The sequence below is a fragment of the Staurois parvus genome, unplaced genomic scaffold, assembly GCF_062004578.1.
Source record: "Staurois parvus isolate SC_StPar_1 unplaced genomic scaffold, SC_StPar_1.0 ptg000387l, whole genome shotgun sequence".
NCBI classification, from domain to species: Eukaryota; Metazoa; Chordata; class Amphibia; order Anura; family Ranidae; genus Staurois; species Staurois parvus.
Genome location: NW_028318183.1, coordinates 1633248 through 1659457, shown reverse-complemented (window position 1 = coordinate 1659457; position 26210 = coordinate 1633248). Strand labels below are relative to the sequence as shown.

The following is a 26210-nucleotide window of genomic DNA, read 5'->3' as shown; positions in this document are numbered from 1 at the left end:
GGGCCACCTAGCAGTGCCCGTCAGTGCTGCCTATCAGTGCCGCCTATCAGTGCCATATATGAGTGCTGCCTTTCAGTGCCCATCAGTGATGCCTGTCAATGCCCATCAGTGCCCATCACTGCAGCCTCATTAGCGCACACAAGTGAAGGAGAAAAATCACTTATTTACAAAATTTTATAACAAAAACTAAGAAAAACGCGCTTTTTTTTTTCCTTTCAGTATTTTTTGTTTTTTTTTAGCAAAAAATGAAAAACCCAGTGGTGATTAAATATCACCAAAAGAAAGGTCTATCTGTCTCAAAAAATTATAAAAATGTAATATGGGTACAGTGTTGCATGACCGCTCAATTGTCATTCAAAGTGTGACAGCGCTGAAAGCTGGAAATTGGCCTGGGCAGGAAGGGGGTATAAGTGCCCAGTAGGCAAGTGGTTAATGGGGACACAGACAGCAATAAAAAGTGACAAGGGTTCTAATCCCTCTCCACTCTATCCAAAACTATAAACAAAAAAATTTGCGTTTAGTTATACTTTAAATTAGGCTTAGTGTTTGTTTCGACTAAAGCCTTTCCCTGTTGGTTGGTGTGTCTTCTGTCACTTTAAAAGGCAAACAGGGGAGTAGGTAGCATTGCGCTCAATCAAGCTTTTGCAGGAAGAGCTAACATTCACATATATAGCAACTTTTTCTGCTCGTATTTCTGGATCTGCTGATTGATATTAAGCATGATTTTTCTTTTGAAGGTAGCCTTTCTTTTTACGTTTCATTATATTGCCCAGCTTTGTGACAAATTTGCTTTAACATTAGTAATTTGACATGGAGATCAATTTTGTCATTAGAATTGTAATGTATAGCTGTCTTTACCACATTAATGGCTTGCAGGCTGCTTTTCCAAACTGAACCAATCTGCTGATATCTATTTAAATAAATGATTTCATTGTTTTCTATTCTGGTTTAAACACACCTTGAGTAGACAAAACAATACTGTATGCCACGCTTTTAGTCAATCAGATGGTATTCTAACAATCCCAGATCATGTTGGTCATAATCTCTGAGAAGGATTTAGAATTTGGTTTGTGGCCAGCCATACAAAGATCTTGCTAGTGAGGAAACCCTTTTGATCACCACTTGCAACAATCAAGCCAAGTCTTGGTTATTAGTGTTTACTAATGAACAGCTTCAGAAGTGCTCATCATTCCATGCCTAGGTATTTCAGCATGATGAAGCGAGCAGGGCCCTCTGTTTCTTCTTGTACCAAATTGTATTGTACCTGTAATGTCTACCTTCATTTTGTAAAGCGCTGCACAAACTGTTGGTGCTATATAAATCCGGTATAATAATAATGATGAAAAAGATTTGATGAACTTTACATGAATAGACCTATAGGAGGGTCATAGTGATAGGGATCAACCTGGGGATGTGAACAGGAAAGAGGCCAGATAAAATAACAAAGTCTGCAGAATTGCAAAATTAATTAAATGTCTTTAAAATCTGACACAGTGGGAACGTAGAAGTTTAATATTTAACCCGAGGTACTGATGTAAAAGATGCATTATTGCAGTTCTGCAATAGTTTATACAGCATTAAGGCCTCATGCACACGTTCTTAACTATACCCTTAGAGGCATCTGGTTTCTTTTTTTTTTTTTTTTCTGTCTCTAAACGCCACTGAATGTTAGCCTATGTGTGCAAACATAGACATTTAGAGGGAAGAAAAAGAAGCCCACTGCTAGCGCGTCCAGGATCAACGGCCTTTTGGTAGAAAAAAAGCTTGATGTATGTTAACGATAGGCACGTAATTAATTTCAATGGCCAGTATAAATTATTATTCGAGCCCATAAAATTATTTAAAGTGTTACTAAACCCACAACAGTAAAATCAGTCTGTATATGCAGTAAAGCATGCTTGTTATACTCACTGTGGAACCTAAGGGGTTAATCCTCTGTAAAAAGGTTGTTTGGTTCTGTTTTCTCTGCCCCTCCTCTTGTTCAAATGTCCACCTGATAAGACAGACTAAACCCATAGTCACATATCGTGTGGAGATACTCTGCACATGCTCACTTTAGTGTGTATTGCTAGAGAACTTTTTTTGTGGGGGGGAGAGTGCATGTGATCAGCGCAGGGCCAATCAGCACTGTCTAGACAGAGGTCAGGGATTTTGCATCCTCTTAGAGCAGAAAGAAAACTCCTCCTGAAATCTTTAACCAGTGCTCTGCTGAAGTCACGAGACTGCTCTAGCTGCTGATGAGAAAAGGTATTTAGCAGTTTATATTTACTAAAAAATTGCACTTCTATGTTGTGTGTACTGTGGGAGACCAGATAAAGTGAATGCAGGGTCCTGGGTTTAGTAACACTTTAAAGCACAAATGCTTGGCACGCCACACATTTTCTACCAAAACACCGCTGCTAGGAGGATAGGCATCTAGGAGAGAGAGCCAAAGAGTCCAGTGTGTATGAGACCTAAATGTTTTTCCTTTTTTTAATGCAAGCAGTATAAATACCTGAATGTCTCCTGGTTTCAACCTCTTGCAATCAATATATACAGCAGGACTGGAGAGTGAGCAGACAAAAAGCATGCTGAGCTGAAAAGAAAGCAGAGTTACAGAGATTGAACTAAGCACAGTGTGCTGCTTCTCCTTTCACTGTCTAGTCCAGTGTTTATCAACCTTTTTCAGTCAAGGCACCCTTTAAAATTATGGACAGTCTCGAGGCACCCCATTCTAAGATGTAAAAAAAACTATTCTAATAGTCTTACATAATGTGTCAACATCCACACATGTAGGACACCCAACATTTAGAGGTAATTTATTCTTCCAGATCAAATACACTTTTCCACACTTATACTGACTAATATTTGTGTGCAGAAGACCAACATCCTCCTTACCAACTGATGGCGTCATTGGTTGTTGGGATATGCCAGCAGCTAGAAGTTTGTAATGGTTCTCAAGGAAAACCTGTGGCTTTGTGTAACTAAAAGGCAGGCTTGATCCACCTCTGGCTTGTATAGAATGTTGCCAAGGCATCTGTGAAGAAACTTCAAGGCTCCCTGGTTGGAAAAGACTGGTCTAGTCACAAGTTAGGGTGGGTCGAGGACATCCTGAATTTATAGGAAGTGGATTGAATGATGCTGGTCATCAGACTGAGGACATTTAGGGGCAGAAGAAAAGTACTGTGGGGGTAATCTCTGGACTGAAGGTGTGTATTGAAGAAAAAGCTGGTTTAATTATTTTATGATTGGCTATTCATTTTTCCATGGTTATTTTTGGCAGGTGTTCTGCTTTAATCATTGTTTCAATAAAGCCTTTCAGGCAAATTTCATTCTAGAGCTCATGCAGACAGGGATTAAAGGAAAAGTTCACCTTTTAACAAAAAATAATAAATGTGCATTTTTTTGCAGGTAAAAAATGTGCTTTTACAATTTTTTGTTTCGGGGGACCTGGAAAGCATTTCACCAGCAATCAGCAGATCGCTGGTGCCAGGAAACCCTGTCGGTGTATCTGTTTGCTTGCACCTCATATGGGCAAGCAGATACACACTGACAAGAAGAATCCATGAACTACCACAGCACTCAACAGCATCCTAGTAGTTAGTTGAGAACTAGAAGCTGACAGCTGCAAAGGCTGCTGGAACTTGTAGTTTTCTCATTCACAGAATATTGTGATTGAGTGACGAAGCTGGCCATGCGGAGCCCCGCACGGCCACGGTTTTCTAAAGATTGTGACAGCTAAAGGGGCGAGAGGATCCCTTTCTAGCTGTCACATCAGGTGAAAGGGGAGCGGGGCCAGTCCTTTTGTAACATGTTACACCCTTAATATGGGTGTAACATGTTATGAAAGGTGAATTTATCCTTTAAATGCTTGTTTTACCGGTGTTTTGCGGGTTTTTATCAGCCTATAAACCCCCCTCTATGTTCGTCTGTGTCCATGCACACATAGGCATTTAGAGGCATATTAAAAGAGGAGACTTTATTAGCTGAAAATATAACCCATTGCCAGCGTGTTCAAGAGAGGAGCTTTAGGGCAGGAAAATAGCTTGACATGCATACATGTGTTAGATGCATTTAGGGCTTGAATGTTTGATCATTCCAGTGGCCAGTATAAATTAATATTCTGGCCAGTTGAACCCTTAAATTCACATAAAAGTGCATGCAATACACCGCTTTCGGCAGGTTTTTTTAAGCTGTTTTTTCCTGCTGGCATTCAGAGTAGAAATTCAAGTGCCATTTGTGCATTATGCCTAATAAGTAAAAGAAGAGTTTCACTAAAAATGCATGATAATTTTCTTTTAACAAGTTATCATGGCCTTCCCAAATCGTAAGTCTTATAAACCAATCGCATAGAGGCGGTAGTACTTGACATCAACTTAGCTTTGTCTGGACATGGTCCCTACGTCAAGGTGTTTTGTGTGTGCTCCGACATGTTTGTGTGTGTGTCGATCTTTTGATGTGTGCACTTCTAAGCATTTTTTGTTTCAGTGGTCATAAAACCCCTTTGCACTGTTAAAGGTGGAACACAACCTACTTGGTAGCAGCGTGTTATGAAAATGATTAAATGATTACACATCGGTATGTCTCCAGAAGGCAAAAGCAAAAAAAGCAGCACCCTGTTCTTTAATTTTACATCCCTTCACTTTGATCTAATCTGAAATAAACTGTTCTATGTTCCAGCTAAAGAAATTGATTATATGTGTCTTCTTATTTAGTCAATGCATGTCAGCTGTATTGATCATTGCTGTAATTTTTTCTTAATAAAAGATCAGCTTGCAACTGCTCACATAATTAAAGAGCAACTCCAAGCAGCAAATAAAATTTATCTCTGAATGGCTAATGCTGTTTATGATCATTTGCAACTGTGCCAAATTCAGGCTGGAGTCCACAGTTTATATAAAATAGAAAGTTGTACATATAACATTCCTTTCAGAAAGATTCAACAGATATTTTGGTCTGCCTCTGGCAGTGACTGTATCCTCCATCACTTGTCCTTCATGCAGCCTCCCTGTTTTGTTTTTTTCATGTAGCTAACATTACGTAGAATGCAGCTGGGGAAGTGGAACCATATTGCAAAAGAGTGCAGAGCTGGTTGAGGAGCTCTCACTGCTGCAGCATAGTTCCCTTTTGTCCAGCTAGAATGGATATATCAGTTTTGGACTTATCATTTTAGGCTACTATAAATACTTACCTTCTAAAGCTCAGCAGATACTACCTGTTACTCTGCTACCAGCTTTGGCCTTTGACAGCTAGCAGCTGACACAATAGTCTTACAATAAAATGACGAAAAAAAATAGGATATTTTTGTATGTTTTACCTTACAATTTTGTCGGACTGTAAGATGGGGAAACCGCTCGCAGATCCCCTGCTGATCGGAGTAGACTCCGCTCCGTGTGAAGGGAGCCCTAATACTTACACTGCTAAATTTGGCATGGACTTCAAGGCTTCAAAAAGTTTGATTGCTTCCTCCCATTGAACTCAATGAGCTAAAAAAAATTTGAGATTCCTCACGATGTGACTGTTTTGAACTTATTTGACTATTGTGTGTACTGTGATTACACGGCTAAAATCACTTTGCCGCTTGATTCCATTGCCTGGCCTACAGTCTAATGGAGATACCTGACTGATGTCAATTTTGATTGTTCAGTTAAAATGTATCTGTGTGAGCTCAGCCTTGGCTGGTCTTCAAAAGTGAAAAAGTGCTTCTTGTGTTTAAATGTAGCTTTATTGCAAACCACATTTTTTAAATAACGTTTTACAAACTATGGTGCCCGTTTATGAACTAGCGGTAAATGACCACTGCTCAGTTCTCCGGAGTTCTCAGAGAACACAGTTGTCCTGCGAATGCCTTTTTATGAAGCGGTGTAGATCAGTTCTCCGAACGAAGGGAGAACGATCTACAAATGCTGGAAAACGTCTGCTTCTACTATAATCTCAAGAGATTACAGTAAAAGATCAGTTTACTAAACAGAGGTAAATTATCGCTGCTTCGTTTGTGGTTCCTCCGATTCTCCAGCTCTGGGCTGGAGAATCTGGAGGGAGAACTCAGATCGCCAGTGAAGGGCTGAACAGGTTCTCCGCTGATCTCCTGAGTGTCATAAACTCTGAATGACCAGAGAATAGCTGTGATCCTCTGAATCGCAGCTATTCTCTGTGTCATAAACGGACACCTATATATGTACAAACAAAACTATCTACTGAATAGTATTTCTGCAGGATGAATCATTAGATGGGTATGATCTTCTCGTACTCATAACATTGGCATGGTATGATGTGGCTTTAGGTAGGGACTTGCCACCCATATAGCACTGATGGGTACACATTGGGTGCCCCTCAACAGGTCTGCTACTCAGTTTACATACTTAAAGACAGGTGTGTTGCTCATGTCACAAGATACATACCCTTCGTCTCAATTAGCTGCCTCTGTTTTCTGGAGCTGACAGCTGTAGCATTTTTCTATGGCAGATAAAGTTTGTAGCAAAATAATAATTAAAGAAGCGCCGAAATATTGTCAAACTTAAGGGTAGAAGAGTGAATGAACATCAAATGCAGCAAACATGACAAATGTTGATTTATCTGTTTAGGGCATACACACCCTGAGGCCTGATCTCCTTCCTCTCTGACTTCTAATAGAATATTCTGGCAATTATTTATCTTTTGAAATATGGACTGTGAGTAAATGTTTCTTTCTTTTTTTTTTTTTTTTTTTTTTTAGAAGACATGATATCTTAAACGCATTCAATGACTCATTATGAGTGATTTAAAAGAAAGTCGGCAATTCTTGGGACACTAGACATGCTCTCTGGAAAAATGTTCAGTAAATAAAGATGTCATTTTCTTTTAATGTGTAAATAATTACTGCACTTGATCTTGATCTGATCTCCAGATTCTGGATTTTGTATTACCCTAAAGAAATACTTTTTGCAGTGTTAACACAGATAACTTATGCTGTCAGAAGGGTAGTTTTTATCTCCCTGGTTTGATTGTATGTCTTAATGTCTTTATTATATTTACATTTGTCTGACATCAAAGACATTTTTCACATAGTTTTGCAGTTAGGTAGCAGTTATTGTACAAGTGCATGGTCTTCTTCAGATCTGCTTTCCCCCCCATATATATAGTCAACCTGCATGTATAGGATTAGATATAGCTAATTTTTTCATTTGAACCTAAAGGAGAGTTACAGGAACATTTTTAATTTATGCTAATTCATTTTGAAAAACTGTTATTCAGTGTTTACTTGTTGGTATTGAATGCATTATGTGAATTAAAGCTGGTTCTCCTAGCTTAAATAAAAGACAGAGATTACTGCACCTCTGAATTTATTAATGGATCTGTACGTTTTTTTTAAAATGAAACTACTGTAAAAAAAATTATTTTAACTGTAAATACTGAATTTTTTGGTATCTACCTTTTTTATATCTCCAAAACACCATTCACACTGAGACATGTGTTGAGAAGAAGCTTAATAATAGGAGGAGTGAGCAGAGAGATTACCTCATCTGTCAGTGGCTCCTCTTTCACTATCTAATCAAAAGCTTGGGGGTGGAGAGGAAACTACTACATTCATTCAAATCCCTTGATATGCAGCACGGCTCCCCTATATTTACTGTAATTCATCTATGTATTTACAGAATTTGTTAATAAAATTAACCTTAAAACAGTTTAGTAGTGGTAAACAGATGTTCAGTTATAAAACAGTATCTTAGTGATCCTTACCTTTCCCATGTGTTACCAGTGGCCTGTAAGTTGTTCGGTTTATCTAGAAGTATAGGGTGGAGTGCAAAGACCTCTTATACAAATACTGTGGAAATATAACAATTTGATGATCGGCTAGACACTGTTCATAGTTGCTTTTATAGCTGGTATATGGTTGGGGCTGGGCATGCAGCAAGTTACTGTCACATAATATCCCTATCTTAATCGTACAGGGCAGAACATAGGACTAGACTCATATAACATGAGTTATATGCTGCTACCTTGAGGTGATTGGATGCTGGTAAAAAAAAAAAAAAAAAAAAAACTTGCTAGGACCACCTCCAGAGCCCACCACGTAATCTCACCCACTCTTTGAGACTCCATTTTTTTGCTAGTATCCTTAGACAATGGACCCATTCTCCTCAAGAATTTTTTCCTTTTTGAAATTACATTTTTTTTCTCTGATACTTCTATCAAGCTCTTACTGCTATGAGCTAGCAGTTTTCTGGATTGGTCGTCTACGATGTGTACCTTGTGGACTGTACTGGGTCCCCACTGTGTGGGACTAGCCTGTAATGTTCGCGTCAGGCACTGGATCCTGCGTTAGGAGCTTACCTTGGCATGTGGTGCATCATGTCTGGTATTACAGGTTCAGGCAAAACCTGAACCTCTAATAGGTCCAACATCGTAGATAAGGTAGATGAGGTACAGGGTTGCTCTGTGTATTTACACTCGTTCCTGGGTTTTATTAACACGATCTGTGGTTTGCAGCACATTTTGTGGGTTTACAGGCAGAGGATTTGGTTTAAATCCCTTTATTGTGGTAGCACCTCCCATTTTGTCTCTAACACGTTGTCTCAATGCAAGCAGTTTAAACGTGGTAGTCTTTACTCCCCCTGTCCAGAATTATTCTCAGGAGTTTGAGGGCACCACACCTTTCGGATGACGTCGTCTTTATCTGCCTTTTCTGCCAAGAATGCAATCATCACGTTTTCTACATCTTCTACAGAAACACCGCCACAGGAACACAGTGGATATAGCGCTTATAGCAACTCATATATGCAAATGCACACAATCTCATCCATTCCACACTCCATAACCAAGCACACTCCACTGGGGATACTCTCACTTAGCAATGGTGGATCACAGGCACAAGGGAGCTGGGAAAAAATGGTCAATTAACATTGGGAATATTTGTTGTTGCATTTAATACCTCTTTAAAAGGATAAGTTCACATTTGGTAACATGTTACACCTGTATTTAGCCTTTAAGTGCACTGTCATACTAACAGATGTACATCCTGATATGTTAAACCCATTTATTTACTGGTTTCCCAAAATAGTTGCTTTCAAGGCATGTTGTGAATAATGGCTGTCAACCAAACTGTCAAACCATCAAATGGCTGGTGTCACAATTGATCACATATGCATCACCATGGTAACTGAAGATCAAACAGAGGCTAAGATGGTAGCCTCCTAGGCTATAAGGCCTCATGCACATGGAGCTTCAAAAACACTGCTTATACAGGCATGAAGTGTTTTTATGTTTTTTGTTTCTTTCTAATGCCTGTACAAGCACCTCTATGTTAGATTATGTGCTCATGTACATATAGGTGCTTACAGAGTATTTGAAGAGGAGCATTTACAGGCAGAAAAACACCCACTGAAGGTGCGTCCTGAAAGAAGCTTTTGAGCAGAATAATTGAGCCCACACACATCTAAACGTGCATAAAAACACACGTATGTGCATAGATATGTTCCAATGGCCAGAATATTTTTTATTCTGGCTATTGCCCATATGTGTAGGATGTATTTACGCTGAAACGCCATACGCTCATAAACACGCATACGTATTGTAATATTAGAGGCGGTTTTGTTCAAGATTCTGGCAGACAAAAATGCTGCTTATTTTCATAAGCCTATGTGCATGAGGTCATTAGGATCTTTAGACCTTCTGGATCACCAGTTGCCAATTTTAGTTGCCCTTAGGAAATTAATATACACTAGTACTTAATTTAAAACAAAAATGCTCATAGCAACTAAATTCCATCTTGAGCGAAGGTTCAAAAATGAAAGAAAACATTTTAACTGTTGCTGTTGATAATTTAATTTACCATTTTTATGCTAATGTTTGTTGGGACAATCACCCTTCACCCCTTTGATAACAATAGTTTGTCATGTATGAAAGGATGACTTTTACACTTAATCTGTTTGAACGGGCATAGCATGTACGGACAGGCTGGTTGTACAGAAGTAGGTCTACCAGTTGACTTCTGTACTACCAGCCTCTCAGGTGCTGGTCATTGTATTCTGATGACTGGGAAATCTCCCCACCGTCAGAACACATAGAAACATAGAAAATTGACGACAGAAGACCTAGTGGTCCATTGAGTCTGTCTGCTATATATATTTTGTGTATACTGTACATACACCATCTAACATTTTTTGCAAGTATATGTGTTTTTATATAAATATACTAATGTGATTATTAATAATAATAAAGATCTAAGTTTTACTTGTTTGTTCTCCTGAGACACAATTTACGAATAGGCTGCTGTAGGGTATATAAATAAGACCACCATACTGCTTACTGGGCTAGATTTGATCTGTCAGGTGCACAACTAGCATAAAACCCAACAAGACATTTACTTGTTACATTAGTTATATCTTTAACTCTGCTGCTGTAGAACCAAGTCAGAAAAAGAGACTTTAGAATACAACATTCTAAAATGGTATAACTTGTATCTCCAAATGAGGCCAACTCACATATTGTATTAATGCCTAACGCATGTGACATTTTAGATTAATGTTTGTTTCATGCAAAATATTGCTGATCCCACATCCAAGTGTTATTTGAGTTTGTGATTTAAACATTTCTAGGAGAAAGTTATCGTGAGATTAAACAATCAAATTAAATGAACTCATCCAAGTTAGTGAACTGAGCACTTAAAAAAGCATTGGTGTCAATTTCTAGTAAAATTCTTACCTTTTGCAATCTCCCAATTTATCTTTTGGTGGATTTATCTATAACTTTAAATTGTTTACATCAGAAGAACAATACTTTCTTAAAGAAAACAGTTTATCATCATTGATTTCAGGAATGACATAGCACAAGATGAGTTTTGGGGGTCTTTTTGAGGACGTGTTGTGATTTCTGGTTTTGTTCTGGAGGGTATAGAGAAGTAAGACTGATCTTTACGCTGAGAGAAGAGGTTGATAAAGTAAGATAAATTGGTCCATTAAAAGCAGGTGGAGTAGTTTGGTGATGGGTATTCTTACCATCTGAAGTTACACCACTTCAGGCAAGATATGGCGCAAAACCTGCTTGTCTTTCAGCATCTATGAAAATGGAAACAAGATCTGCTTCATCTATATTATCTAGAACTTCAACTTTTACATTTGTTAAAGTTCTGCTGTATTGTTATTTCTTAGATCAGCTTGAGAACCTAGGAAGAATAAAGGCCATGAGTAGAGAAATTTTTTTTTTATGTCTTTCTATTATTACGCTGTAAATGGTGGGTGGGGAAAAGAGGATTCCAAAGTAGACATTTTCAGGTTCAGCTCTGATTTGATTCCCCCCCCCTTTGCTAAAACCAGCCCATATGCCATATGCTAATAAAATTCTGACAGAGGTCCCTCTTCTCCTACCCTACCAAAGAAAGTGACCCACACTTCCTGTATGGTAAAAGCACCATTGCCAATAGGACAGGAAGTGAGGGGAAATTTATGGAACAAGGTCCCTAATAGTACTGAAAATTCTCATACTTAACCACTGTATCCAAAACTTCCTCACCTTGCAGATATAGACACCATTACTAGGTAATGTTACCTAGGCAGCCTCTCCTCTTCCGAGCCACTTGATGTCTTGCAGGGTCCAGGCTGCTCTTTGGCTACCTAGTTGTCTCAGACCGCACCTCCATGTGTAAGCGAACCCAGGACTGTCAATCATTAGCCACCCCTGGCAACATCTAAAAGTACTTCCTCTTCCTGCTTTGTGTAAAATAAATTGCAAGGAAAATATAACCCAAGCAGCAACCAAGTCACAAAAACTGAATTTAAAGGTTATGCTAACTACTTCATTTATAATTTAGGGAAAATAGAATCAAGATTATAGTTTTTCTGAAGGCTGTGGGACTGTCACTGAGAAAACCATCTCTAGATTGACTCAAACTTGTTTTGGAAATGTATTATGCATGTAGTATATGTCCTGTAAACATAATTTTGAACCTTTGACAAAAATGCCAGATTTCTTGCCATGCTCGCACAACATGATAGACCACTCAACATTGTCACAGCAGTCCATATGCCTGATGGCTCCATGGTCAGTTCCCTAGAAGGGATATTGGTGGAATTTATAGCACCTTTATACCCTTTAATACTTCTTGTCAGATTTTAACTCCACCGAGCTTACCCCCCTAATAGACCCCCTAATGTTGGGCTGGCTCTCTGACTCCGAGAGACACATTCTTATGCGAGACATAAGCCTTGTGGAGATTTTGTTGGCTATTAGCTTCCTCCCTAGTGGTAAGGCTTCCGGACCAGACAGCTTCCCAAACAAATTTGCACATGCTTATCTTTTGGCCCCAAAATTTGCTTTCATGTATAATTTGTGAGAAAAATTAATAATAGCGCCTATGGTCAAAATTATATAACTTACTAATAGTGTACCAGCTGCAAAAAATCACCATATATAAAGTGTACCAATAAATAAATAATTTGCGCTAGTAAATGTGTATAAATATATAAATATATATAAAGAAATCATCAAATCATAAGTCCAGAAAAAAATATATATATGCCAATACCACAAAAAAAAAAAAAAAAAATATAAAAAAACTTTTAAGTGCAAAAACTTTTGTGCAAAAAAAGTGTCTAAATATGAAAAATTTCACCAAAAAACCTTGATAATATAATGGCAGATCATCCATAAATATATCTTCAGAAACGGAAACTCTGCAACACACCGATCCTCATCGATCGAAATAACAGGATGAAAAACTTTGTAGTTAATCGAAAATCCACTTCTCCAATAGATAAAGGACCACCTTCAAACGTATCCATGGGGGGAAATGCCAAGCACTCGAGAGAAACAGAAAGACTTCATGGTGCAATATTATAAAAACCAATTCCTTTATTAGGTACTCATTGCACTTACTCAAGAGGTGTCCCAGCCGACACCAGCATCAACAGCATAACAGCAATCACATAAACGAGCCTGGCTACTCAGCACATGCGCAGTAGCTGGCAGCCAAAAACGTAATGACGTCACATCAATCAAGCTCCGCCCTACGCGTTTCGTCATCGACGTCCTCACGGAGCGGACGTGAGGACGTCGATGACGAAACGCGTAGGGCGGAGCTTGATTGATGTGACGTCATTACGTTTTTGGCTGCCAGCTACTGCGCATGTGCTGAGTAGCCAGGCTCGTTTATGTGATTGCTGTTATGCTGTTGATGCTGGTGTCGGCTGGGACACCTCTTGAGTAAGTGCAATGAGTACCTAATAAAGGAATTGGTTTTTATAATATTGCACCATGAAGTCTTTCTGTTTCTCTCGAGTGCTTGGCATTTCCCCCCATGGATACGTTTGAAGGTGGTCCTTTATCTATTGGAGAAGTGGATTTTCGATTAACTACAAAGTTTTTCATCCTGTTATTTCGATCGATGAGGATCGGTGTGTTGCAGAGTTTCCGTTTCTGAAGATATATTTATGGATGATCTGCCATTATATTATCAAGGTTTTTTGGTGAAATTTTTCATATTTAGACACTTTTTTTGCACAAAAGTTTTTTGCACTTAAAAGTTTTTTTATATATTTTTTTTTTTTTTGTGGTATTGGCATATATATTTTTTTTTCTGGACTTATGATTTGATGATTTCTTTATATATATTTATATATTTATACACATTTACTAGCGCAAATTATTTATTTATTGGTACACATGTATAATTTGTGCCTAGCCAAAGGCTCACTTCCCCCTGTATGCAGGAGGCTTATCTTATTTTAATTCACAAGGACCCTTCACTCTGTGCTTTTTAAAGATACAGGCCACACTTCTTAACTCTAGGCTTAACCATATCATCCACACATTAATAGACCAGGTCCAAACAGATTTCATGCCACATCAATCCACCAACATAAACATATGTACGTTATACATTTTTTCATAGGTCATAACATTAATACCTTAAAGCATATAGTGTGGGACTGCTGTTTTTTTCCCCTTTGATACTTTCCGCTCCAAATCAATGTACCCTCTCATTACTATTTTAGATACCTTCATGCTTCAATAGCCAATTTCCTCAGTGCTAGTTGGAACTTAGCTGCTGGGACATTAAACTATTGCTTCAATCCACTAATATCAGAAGCCAACCTCGGTTTTATATGAACACCACATCATGGTTGGCATTCCAGAATTATCTGACCTGAGACAAAATTGACAGGTTGATTTTCCAGACCTGGACGAGGAGGACTGGCCGGACATATGGGACATACCCTTGAAACATCTAGTGTCCACCAGAAATAAACTTGCACAAAAAAAGATGGAACCAAGAAATCTCCACGGGCTGCTGGAACTGTGCCCAAATGACCAGTGACTTCATATATTTTGTGCCTGTCCGTCAGTCTCCCAGTACATCATTAGTAACGTCAACGCTGAGGCCCAGATCACTATTATCCCATTGCCCAGGATCTACCTGTTGGGTTTTGTGGGAGACTTGGTTCCTACCGTGGCACAGAGGAACACACCCTCAGTCTCCTATTATTTAACACCAGCAAAACTATCATGTTTTGGAGAAATCTTCTCCTTTTACCATTCAGGTTTGGATGGAAGCAACTAGTGATCTCAATCTTAAAGTGTGTAATCAGTGTGTATATGTAGTAAAGCATGCTTGTTATGCTCACTGTGGAACAGAAGGGGACTAATCATCTGCATTGTGTAAAAACGCTATTTGATCCTGTCTTCTCTGATCCTCCTTTTCTTCCAGTGCCCCCCTATTATTTTCTGATCAGACATTTTGTGTGGTCACTCGGCACATGTTTAATTTGGTGTCTATTGCTGAAGAGAACATTTCCTGTATGATCAGAGCTAGGCAGGTCACATGGATAATCACATGGCCAATCAGCGCTGGCCAGAAAGGGGGTCAGGGGTCAGTGAGGATTGCAGGAGACATCAGAGGAGAGTGAAGTCTCCTCCTACAGCAAGATGATGCTTGGCCAGCCACAACTTTGTCACGTGATCATGGCCTTCAGCGATTACATTTAAGTAGGTGGCTGTGTCTTTCTTATTAAAAACATGCATTTCTATTTTATTTCATTGGTGCTGTGGGAGTGCCGATATGTTCGTTTTGATATCATGGGTTTAGCATCACTTTACTGGGACACTTGCCATAATAGGGGTCGGCCAAGAAGTTCTCCAAAGTCTGGACATGCTGGCTAGATGATGCCTTTTTTTCATTGGGGCATTCTGCCTTTTTCCCATCCCCTTAATCTCATGTTATCTATCTTGTGCTCGAGCCACGCACTATGCGGTTCTTCTTATGGTATTGACCTGTACTTGTGTGTTTTGTAGTTTTTCTGGGCACTGTGCCTGCATGGGCCTAGCTGCCTAATTTTTTTTATTTTCATTTTTATAAATTTTCTGTCTGAAATGATCAATAAAAAGATTGTTAAAAAAATCATAAGTTGGAACTTTGCCAAGGAAGTTTTAGATGGAAAGGGAGGGGGCGGTTGGCCCTATCTAGCTTTGACTATCCATGGTGAGCTGAGCAGTATAAGATCATGCCATTATGACCCAATAGCCATTTAAAAATATGACTGTTTTTATTGTTCTTTTGTCAATAAGGGCTTTACATTTCCAGTGTAGGCCCTAAGTGTGGCTTACTCCTCCCACAAGATTTAACTTGGCTGAACACTGATAGAAGTCACAAGACTGCTATATACGGATGATGAGAAAAGGTATTCAGCAGTTTATATTTACTAAAATAATTGCATTTACATGTTCTGTGTGCTGTGGGATAGATATAGTGAATGCAGGGTCCTGGGTTTACCAACATTTGAAGAAATCCTGATTTTCAAAAGACTGCTTAAGACTTCTGTAACTTCCAATGGTTATTGAAATCTGTGTATGTGTGTAATACATGCATTTATGTATGAGTACTTTCTCATCTCTTTGCTTGTTGCTCTAAATTTTTTTTTTTTTGTTTGTTTCAGAAAGAAGAAATTGTAGATGAGGTGCAAGAAAAGCAGTCACTCCGGAAATTACGTTTCTTGCAATTTGCTTCTCTGGAGTATGATGGAGAGTATTACATGACTCCACGGGACTTTCTTTTTTCTGTCATGTTCGAGAGTGTTCAACGTAAGTTATATTATACGGTAAATGAAGTGTGAAGAGTTAAAATGTTTTTCACCCAAGATTCACACTTTTTTAAAATCTGATTCAATTTGATAAATGTGTGACTCCTGGGTGAAATTTGTGTAAACCTTGTGTGAAAACATTTATAAATAGACCCCCTTAGTGCTGTTTAGAAGTCCAATAGTTTTTTTATCCTTTGAACCTCTTATGCTTTAATTTTTATTTTACTTTTTTACTTAAAATACATAGAAAAGTTTAGTAAAGGTAGGTTAATAATTAATATAAATGAGTGAATCGCTAGCCAACTATCTCCATGGTGTGACCCCCCCCCCCCCCCCCTATTATTACAAATAAATGTGCAATTGTAAACACACCTAGGAGTAACTTCAGTATAAACATACACAATCCACTCTAGAGGAACATGAAACCTCTCCGTAGCATATTAACAGTGACCTACTGAAACCTATAATAGAATCATATCATACACACACAAGCAACCATAGATAAATAAGTGTTCAAAGTTCCCAATAATACACTCTGCATACAGTGGGTACAGACCCCCCCCCCAACTTTAAAATACTCACATTTTGTTGCTTTGCAGTCTGAAATGAAGACACACAGTTTTTTTTTATCCAGCTGTATTTACTCATTGCAACTTATGAACTCCAAGTGAAAGATATAACTTCGAAATGTCAAAAAAATTAAAAAACAGAATCAGAGTTGGAAAAAGAATCACCCCCCTCCTAAAAATGACTTGTAAACGCAATTAGGCATAGCTAATCACTTTCTAAATGGCACATAAAAGCCATTTGGCTTTCAAATGTGATCGGCTATGGTCATTTTGATTAGCTCAGCATGAAAAGAGTTTTCCTGGAGCATTTTTGTCCCTGGTAGTGCATCTGAATCAAACAACCAACTATGGGTGGCAAGGCACTGTCAAAAGATCTCCGGAGTCAGGAAATGGATACATAACAAAAATGTAAAGACTTTATCAATGCCTAGAAGCACAGTGAAGTCTAGCATTGAGAAGTGAAAGGTATTTGGTACAACACAGACCCTCACTGGATCAAATTGTCGCTCCAAACTGGATGAAATATCCAAGAGGAAACTGGTCACAGAGGCTACCAAGAGACCTACAGCAACTACAAAACAGCAGCAATTTATGACAAAGAGTGGTTATTGGGTGCACATGACAACAATATCACAAATGTGGCTGGTATGGGAGGGTTGGGAGAAAAAAAGCCACTCCTCAAGAAAGGCTACATGCAGACACAACTGAGCTTTGCCAAAATGCACCTTGAAGATTCTGAGGCCACATGGAAAAAAGGTGTTCTGGTTATATGAGACTAAAATTGAATTATTTTGCCTCAACACTTATCGATATGTCTGGCGGAAATCCAATACAGCTCACCATCCAAATAACACCATTCCTACAGTAAAGTATGAAGGTGGTAATATCCTGTTATGGGGGTGTTTCTCTGCAGCAGGGACTGGAGCACTTGTCAGGATAGAAAAAAAAATAAATGGGGAAAAATACTGTAAGTCTTGAGGAAAATCTGCTGCTCTTTGCCAGAAAGATTTCAATGGGAAGGTTTACCTTCCAACATGACAATGGCCAAAAGCACACAGCAAAAATGGCCACACAGTGGTTAAAGGAGAATGTTCTCATATGGCCTAGTCAGAGCCCAGACTTAAACCCCATTGAAAATCTGTGGAATGAGTTGAAGATTGCAGTTCACAGAGTTGATTCTAAGTGTGGTATTTGCATTTGGAATCTATTGCTGTGAATCTACATCATACGTTCAAAGGAGCTGTTCATGCAAGTGAAATAGGCCATTGTAAGGCTTCAAACACGAAATAAATCCGTCAGAGAGATAGCAGCAACATTAGGAGTGGCCAGATCAACAGTTTGGTACATTCATACATTTTGAGGAAAGAAGAACGCATTGGTGAGCTCAGCAACATAAAAAGGCATGGACGTCCACGGAAGACAACAGTGGTGGATGATCGCAGGATCCTCTCTATGGTAAAGAAAAACCCATTCACAACATCCAGACAAGTGAAGAACACTCTTCAGGAGGTGGGCGTATCATTGTCAAAGTCTACAATCAAGAGAAGACTTGACAGAGGGTTCCCCACAAGGTGCAAACTATTCATAAGCCTGAAGAATAGAAAAGCCAGATTAGACTTTGCCAAAAAAGATATATGAAAACCAAACCAGTTCTGGAAAAGCATTCTTTGGACGGTTGAAACTAATATTAATCTGTACCAGAATGACAGGAAGAAAAAAGTGTGGAAAAGGTTTAGAACAGCTCATGATCCAAAGCACACAACGTCATCTTTAAAACATGGTGGAGGCAGCGTGATAGCATGGGCATGCGCATGATTCCAGTGGCATTGGGTCATTGGTGTTTATTGATGATGTGACAGAAGCAGTCGGATGAATTTTGCAGTGTTTAGAGAGCTGCTGTCAGCCCAGATTCAGCCAAATGCAGCAAAGTTTATTGGATGGCGCTTCGCAGAACAGGTGCACAGTGATCCAAAACACACTGCAAAACCAACCCAGGAGCTTTTGAAGGAAAAGAGGTAGAATATTCTGCAATGGCTTAGCCAATCCCCTGATCTCAACCCATTTGAGCATGCATTTCACTTGCTGAAGGCAAAACTATAGGCAAAAAGACCCACAAACAAAGAACAACTGAAGACATCTGCAGTTAGAGCCTGGCAAAGCATCAGGAGGAAATCCAGTCTTTGGTAATGACCATGGGTTCCAGACTTCAGGTAGTCATTGCCAGTAAAGGATTCTCAACAAAATTTTAAAAATGAACATTTTACTTCTTTTCATTTGTCCAATTACATTTGAGCCCTGAAAATGGAGGGACTGTGTATAAAAATGGTTGCAGTTTCTAAAATTTGTACTTGATATTTATGTTCAACCCCTTAAATTAAAGCTGAAAGTCTGCACTTTCAGATTCATTTGGATGGATTTGTTTTAATTTATTCTGGTGGCATACAGAGCCAAAAGTATGAGAATTGTGTCGGTGTCCAAATATATATGGACCTAACTGTATAACTTACACCCTAAATAACAATGGTGGTGGCTCCCCTCGTGTCAGAAATAAATCCTGCTATTTAATATTAGTCCATTCAGCGCCAAGTAATCTTCTGTGCTTTAGTTGTGAAACATCTTGTGCCCCTCCACAATCTACTATATGCGCTCACCTTAACTTAACCTAAAATCGGTCTAGATGTGCCTTCCCCCTTGGGGTGTTCATCCAATGGCAAGATGCTTTTCTGTGGGTCCCCAGTGCTCCTCCAGGTTTAGGGGAATTTGTTGCTGATTATAGGGTAATCTCCATACACATTTGTACTTAAAAGATTAGATAATCAACATAGCGCTGAACTGTATAAAACCACTTTATTCATTACAAATAAAAGATACACTCACATACTAATGTGCACCAACTCCTGTGCATATGGATTTTAGACTTGACAATTAGCGTACATGTCCCCTTTAAGCTCATCTAAATATTGGCATTCACTTCGGCTTAGCCTTGGTAGATCGGGATAAACTTCCTACAGGTGTGATGATGTCACAAAATTCCGCCCCTACTAGGATATTAACTGCAGCTCTGAAGATATATAATAAATCAAAAGCTTTTGCACTCTTGCCTAAATTCCCATTCCTAAGCTGCCGGCATCTTGTGACAAAATATTGTAAAAAAAAGACCCCAAAAAAACATGGTGTTGCAAAAAAAATTAAAAATTCATTCAAAATCCATTATAATACTTAGTATACTTACCCAATGCAACACAACGCCAGCGGCTGAACGCTGATCAGTGTATTATGATGGGCAGGCAGTCGCTTGTCTGGATGCAGGGATCTGTGGTTTGTTTTTTTTTTCAACCTGCTTTAAGTGATTCTATAGGTCAATTAAAATTTAAAAAAAAATAACAAACATGTCATACTTACCTGCTTTGTACACTGGTTTTGCTCAGAGCAACCCCTGGTCCTTGCTTCTCTTCCCCTGCCAAGTGCCCCATAGCAAGCTGTGCGTGCATGCCCACCTCTGTGTGTCCATAAGAGTGCTGCTCAGAGTGCTGGGATCGGGCTCAGGTGAGTATGGGAGGGGAGGGGGGACTACACTCATGTAGAATGCATGAAGGGGAAAAAAAAAAACTTCTGGCTTTACAGCCACTTCAATACTAGACCTTCAGTCTGCCTTCAGTGGATGCAAGAGTCCTTCCTATTGTGTCATTGTTTTCTAACAGTGGAGGAATCCGTTGGACTCCTTCACTGTCCGAATACACTGATCAGCGATGCAGCCTATTGGCTGCAGAAGTGATCGAACTAAAGCTTTTTCAGCAGGCCCCTTCGTGAACATGTCAATTAGTAGTTCGACTGCTCGAACAGGACTGGCCATAGATGGATCAAAATTGGTCCGTTTTCCTACCAAACTGGTCAAATTTTGATCCATCTATGGCCAGCTTTACTCTATATTTAAAGTTTGTCCTTATAAATAGTTTGTTTAGCCCAAGCTGGCCCAAACAAACTATTAAAGTGTTACTAAACCCAGGACCCTGCATTCTCTATATCTGATCTCCCACAGTACATGCTACATGGAAATGCAATTATTTTATTAAATATAAACTGCTAAATACCTTTTCTCATCAGCAGTGTATTGTGAACCTGCTGATGAGTCTTGTGACTTCTATCAGTGTCTGGCCAAGCACTGGCTAAAGCTTGTAGGAGTAGTTATCATACTCCTCTGACTGTCCTATGAGGCTGCATGACCCCTGACCCTCTGGACAGTGCTGATCGGCCCTGTGCGGTTCAAATGCACCCTTGACCCCCCCCCCCCCCCCACCACCACCACCAAAAAAAAAACTTCTCTAGCAATACACTCTAAACTGAGCATGTGCAGAGTGCTTCCTAGGGCTCTGTACTATCAGCAGATGGATTAGGGACTGTGGACGAAGGGGAGGATTAGAGAAGACAGGATCAAACAGCCTTTTTACACAATGCATAGGATTAACCCCTTAGGTGTGTTTGATGGGTGTGTTTTACCAGTTTGGCTACATACAGTATACAGCCATATGATTCAGCAGTGGGATTAGAACTTCCAAACCCACTCCCAGAACAAATATTCTATGAATACAGAGCTTCCTCTGATTCGCTTTGGCAGAGTTGTGACCATATCCATCCACCTCTTTGCCTCAACCAATCAAAAGAAGCTTTGTATTCATTCACAAAACAATATCTTCCTTTGAACTCGGCTGAGCATTTTGTTCCGGTAATGGGATGGGAAGTTTCCATCCCACTGTTGGAACACCGTGCTGTATATTGTATATAGCTGAGTCTACATACAATTAATACAACTCACCCAGCAAGTGCACCTGTTTGTGCAGTAAATATTTAAAGGAACATTTAATGTGGCGTTTGGCTATAATTCTGTAAATGTTCTTACACACATAAGATCAATGGGCAACAATAGTTCCCAATCAGCCACATGTATTTGAAAAGTTGTGCATATGCATCTGACTGCCATTGAATGTGTGTAGATATCTTTAATATTGTGTAGGGTGGCTTAGGGCATTCACCTGCAGAACGGCTATTACTCCAGCATTGTTTAAACTCTCATTAATTCTATAAACAAAATGTTTCATGTGTTTGTTTAGTAATCTATGTGTGACGTTAAATGTTGGCATTAATTGAAGGAATTTCCCCAAGCACATTTCTTACACATTTGATTTATTTGTTTTTTTTCCGTGCATGTATTGTACTGGAGATGTTTTTCACATAACTCATACAACAAAAACACCAAAGTATGATTACATTAGCTGTGTGTCTATGATGTCAGGAATAATACATGTAAGTAGTCTGGTAAGAATAATAAACCTAAAGCCTGTCAATTTTACCAGTTTATTGTATGTACACTATGTTTATTTGCATGCAGAGCTTTTTATTCATATGACTGACCCTTTCTTGACCAAGGCTGTTTTATACTTTGTGTTTTAAAGATCTCTAAGGTACAAAATTATGTACTCACATAGAGCCAGAGGTTAGAAAAATATGATAGGCCTCCATTATTATCATTTTCAAGATGGGATGGGGATGTAGAATAAGTTTACTTTTTTCTTAGGATTTGCCTTATTAGTTGGACAGCGCAGGTGTGGGTTGTTGTTATATTCAGCATTCAATCAACTATTGAAGACAGTTGTTACATTATGTACATTTGATAAGACAGCTTGAGCCAAGCCATAGTTTGACTTACTGCTCAGAGACCAAGAAGTTTCTAGCAAAAATGTATACAACAGAATAGAGCAGTAAAATAATTAACCTAATACAATGACAGCTATACGTGAGTATGTCAATGAGGAGCTCAATGTCCCTTAAGGTGCTCTATGTTTTGCCGGTGAGAAGTTGACGCGTTGGTCATTTTTTTCACGGGCTACGTTGGTCTCTCGGGTCGGGCTCTCGTGGTGGATGCTGTGATTGTTGAAGGCCCCTGATATTGGATATATTATTTTGAATGTACAGAAGGGCTTCCTCAGGGTGTGAAAACGATTTAGATTCCCCTGTTGGTGTGGTAAAGCGCAGAGTAGCCGGGTATGCTAGGGTAAATTTGACCCCTTTTTGAAATATTGTAGTGCAAATTTGCTGGAACGCTTTTCTTTTGCGGGAGACTTCTTGCGAGTAATCAGCAAAAAGTAATAATTTATGACCATCTAGCTGTAGGGAGCGTGAATTACGGAATGAATTGAGTATCGCCAGACGGTCAGCGTAGTTGAGATATTTCACGATTGGTGAGCGTGGCGTGCGTCTATCATTGGAAGGTGCGATGAGCCCTTTCAACCTGGCAGGGTGTCGTAATGCCTAATGCTGCTGGGATGCGTTTACAGCAGATATCAGCCAATGCACCTGAGTTGTAGGATTCTGGGAGGCCTACGACACGTAGGTTGTTTCTGCGTGAGCGGTTTTCAAGGTTCTCCAGCTTATCCCATATACTTTGTCGCTCACGTTTAGATTGTGTGGCTTCTGCCTGCATAGCTTGAATCTCATCTTCTAGATCAGAGAGGCGATGCTCAGCATCCGTTATGCGTTTGGCGTTTTTGCTCAGGTCACGTCTGTTCTGTTCTATGCCCTGTGTAACCGCTCTGTCTACTGCCTGAGTGATAGTAGGTAGCAATAGAGAGGCGACCGCCTGTGCAATCTTTTCATAATCTGACTGATCCATGGAACTACAGGTACCAGCATGTCCTACAGGGGGAGTGTGGGGAGGCTGTGCATCCCTCCTACCTGGTCCATGGTCTGGCTCTGGTGCTGTGTCCATAGATGCAGAGGTGTCCCTCCTGGGGCTGGTGGTGTCACCGCCGCTGCTGTCCTCTGTAGCGTGGCCGGCGGCCATCTTGGCTGCAGAAGAGGGAGAGATATCCCTCGGATTGAGCGGCGGGATCGTGGCCAGGTGCCGCCAGCCGCAAATATCAATCAATGGGGGATCGGGTGGGAGAAGTCACGGGGCACTCCCGTGTGTATCCGCCAGGCTCTCCGGTGCAGGAGGCCGAAGTTGTATGCAGAGGGCGTCCGGAGCCGCGGAATGCCGTCCCTGCTACATGCGGCGCCGGAACCGGAAGTGATTTATTCTTTCAAAGCAAATACCCTTTTGCATACTGGTACTGACTAGTGTTCCATTGTTTCTTTTCTCCCTCAGTTTTTCTCCATCACTGAGCTAATGTGACCCCAGCACTGATGGAGAGGGGTAGGGGAGGGTCAAACTAGGATGCTGTGCGTACAGCTGACATCCTCCTTATCAACTGATGATGTCAATGGTTGTCAGGACATGGTGGCTAGAAGGTCTTAATGGTGCACAGTGAAAACCTGTGGCTTTGTGTAACTAAACGGCAGGCTTGTTCCACCCACTGGCTTGAATACAAGATTTGGGCAATTTTTAGACATTTTGTCAAAGCACCCATGAAGAAAACTCAAGGCACCCTGGTTGAGAAAGGTTGGCCTAGTGTACAGAAGTGACTAAAAGCCCATAGTGGCAATGCCTGATGGGCCAGTACTTGGGCTTCATGATGATGGTGTAGCAACAAGTGAAGTATTGCAGACACAGCAGATCCCACAACTGGTTATAAGGGACAGCAGATGCTTCAGTTGGATGATGCCTCCCACACCTCCATCTTTCAATATGCTTCTTGTGTTTGGCCTGCTGAGAGGGTCTTTAAATTTTCAAAATACCATGCATTATCATCTCAATTTCATGTTGAATAACATAGAATGCATTACACTGAAAATACTTTTTCTGACAGATTGTAAACATTGCACAGCGTGTCTCTCCGTTATCCTTAATCAGCTGCACCCATGTTTGTTTGAAAAGGAAAGAGGAAAGAAAGCATATTCATTGGCATTCCACATTTCTGTTTACTATAATAGAAATCCATTGCATTCCAAATACATTCTTGATAAAAATATTTTTTTATTGTTGCCAATCTGTTGACTTTCATTTTTCCTGTTGAATATCTGGGTACCTGATTAGCTATGGAACAAAAAAGATGAGGAAATCCGTAGCCTGACAAACCATGAAACAAACAGTGCTGATAACAAGTTTAGTTGCAGGGTAGCTGAACCAGTTGAATTATATGTCCTTGTGAAATTTTCAAAGTAAATGCTGTTGCTCAGAATTTATAACTGTAGTCCTAAGAAAAATAGCAGACTGAAAATTATGCCATGGTATCCTCAAGTGGCTGGGATTTGCAGATGATTTTGGAACCCACACTGGACAGGAGTTGTGCTGCAGAGTCCACCAACCCTCCACCTCTGAATCCCCTCAAGCCCTCTGCTGGGTTTGGGCAAAGAACAGGGCCATGTGAAGGTCAGCTTGCTTTGTTTCAACAGAAAAGAGCTAGTACTTTTCTCAGGGCAAAGTTTTACAAGGAACCTCATGGCTCCATCATGATTATTCACAATAGAATCTCTTGAAGTTGGAGCTCTGATGACACAATCAGAAGCAAAAGCGATATGCCAATCTGTTGATCAGTTGTGTGAGGACTTTGTTGAAGTTGGAAGGCAGCCAAGTGTTATACAGTATGTCAGAGCCATCAGAATGTTCAGCTGAAGCTCACAAGTCCTCGGTTAAATACATTCCTGACCACTCCTGTGAGCATTATGCAATCAGTGATGAATTGTGTTATACCTCTAGAGATAAGCCTATATGTCTGGATTAGACATAAGCACACTTCAAATACACACATGACATTAAAACCTATGTCTCTGGCACTTGCATGTTCACTGATCTTGAACCTGCTTTCCACTGGTTTCAAATTTGACAATCCCCTGCACCCTCCTTCTCACACATCAGCCTTTTATTGCTGATTTTCTGCCCGATACACAATAGAGAAATTACTAGACTGCTGATGCTTCAATTAACTGAATCACACCTGCAAAGATATTTACTACCCTTGCGATAACCTAGAAAAATATTTACAGTCCTATCAGTTGAACTGGATGAGCTGATAATAAGCTCGTAGGCCTATTCCCTCCATATTGACTTAGCAAATAAAGGGGGAAGGTCTTTGAATGCTTTTGATCATATGAATCTTGTAAGGACAAAGATATTATACTTTGGCCTCTTTTTGCCTACAGAGTTTCCCGGTGTAAGTGATTTGCTTCTTAGAATTGACCTTGGCAGGGTTTAAAAGTGCATAAATCTTTTTTTTTTTTTCTTTTTTTTTAAAGGTAGTAGTGATATTTCAGTTATAGTTGGTGCCTGGTGGGATAAACAGCCTTTTGGCTTTTTATCTCACTGCTTGAAATCTTCTTGCCAGAGTGACTGGCTGTATGATTTGAAAATTAGCTTACTTCTTGGTATGGCTGTATGGTTTTAAGTTGACTTCGTTCTTGGTATGGCAGTTTTGATGCCATACAATTTGGAAAATGTATTTTAAAGTGTTACTAAACCCACAAAACTAACTACTAGTCTGTGTATACAGTAACGCACCCTGTTATACTCACTGTGGAACCTAAGGGGTTAATCCGCAGCATGTTAAAAATAAAAACCCCAAAAAAACGGTTGATTCTGCTGTTCTCTGATCCTCCCTTTTTTATACTGTCCCCAATCCATCTGCTGATTGTAGAGCAGCAGTGGCAAGTCTGCACATGCTCTGTTTTGTGTGTTTTG

At 39.7% G+C, this 26210-nt stretch overlaps 1 protein-coding gene across 3 annotated transcripts in view; it reads left to right on the top strand.

The window, feature by feature from the left end:
* Nucleotides 1-26210, top strand: part of MICU2 (mitochondrial calcium uptake 2) — a 421733-nt gene that overhangs the window by 154093 nt on the left and 241430 nt on the right. For all 3 annotated transcript variants that reach the window (XM_089685800.1, XM_089685798.1, XM_089685797.1), the window contains exon 2: nucleotides 15888-16032. In XM_089685800.1, the coding sequence (XP_089541926.1) occupies nucleotides 15888-16032 (145 nt within the window). The remainder of the gene's footprint in view (nucleotides 1-15887; nucleotides 16033-26210) is intronic.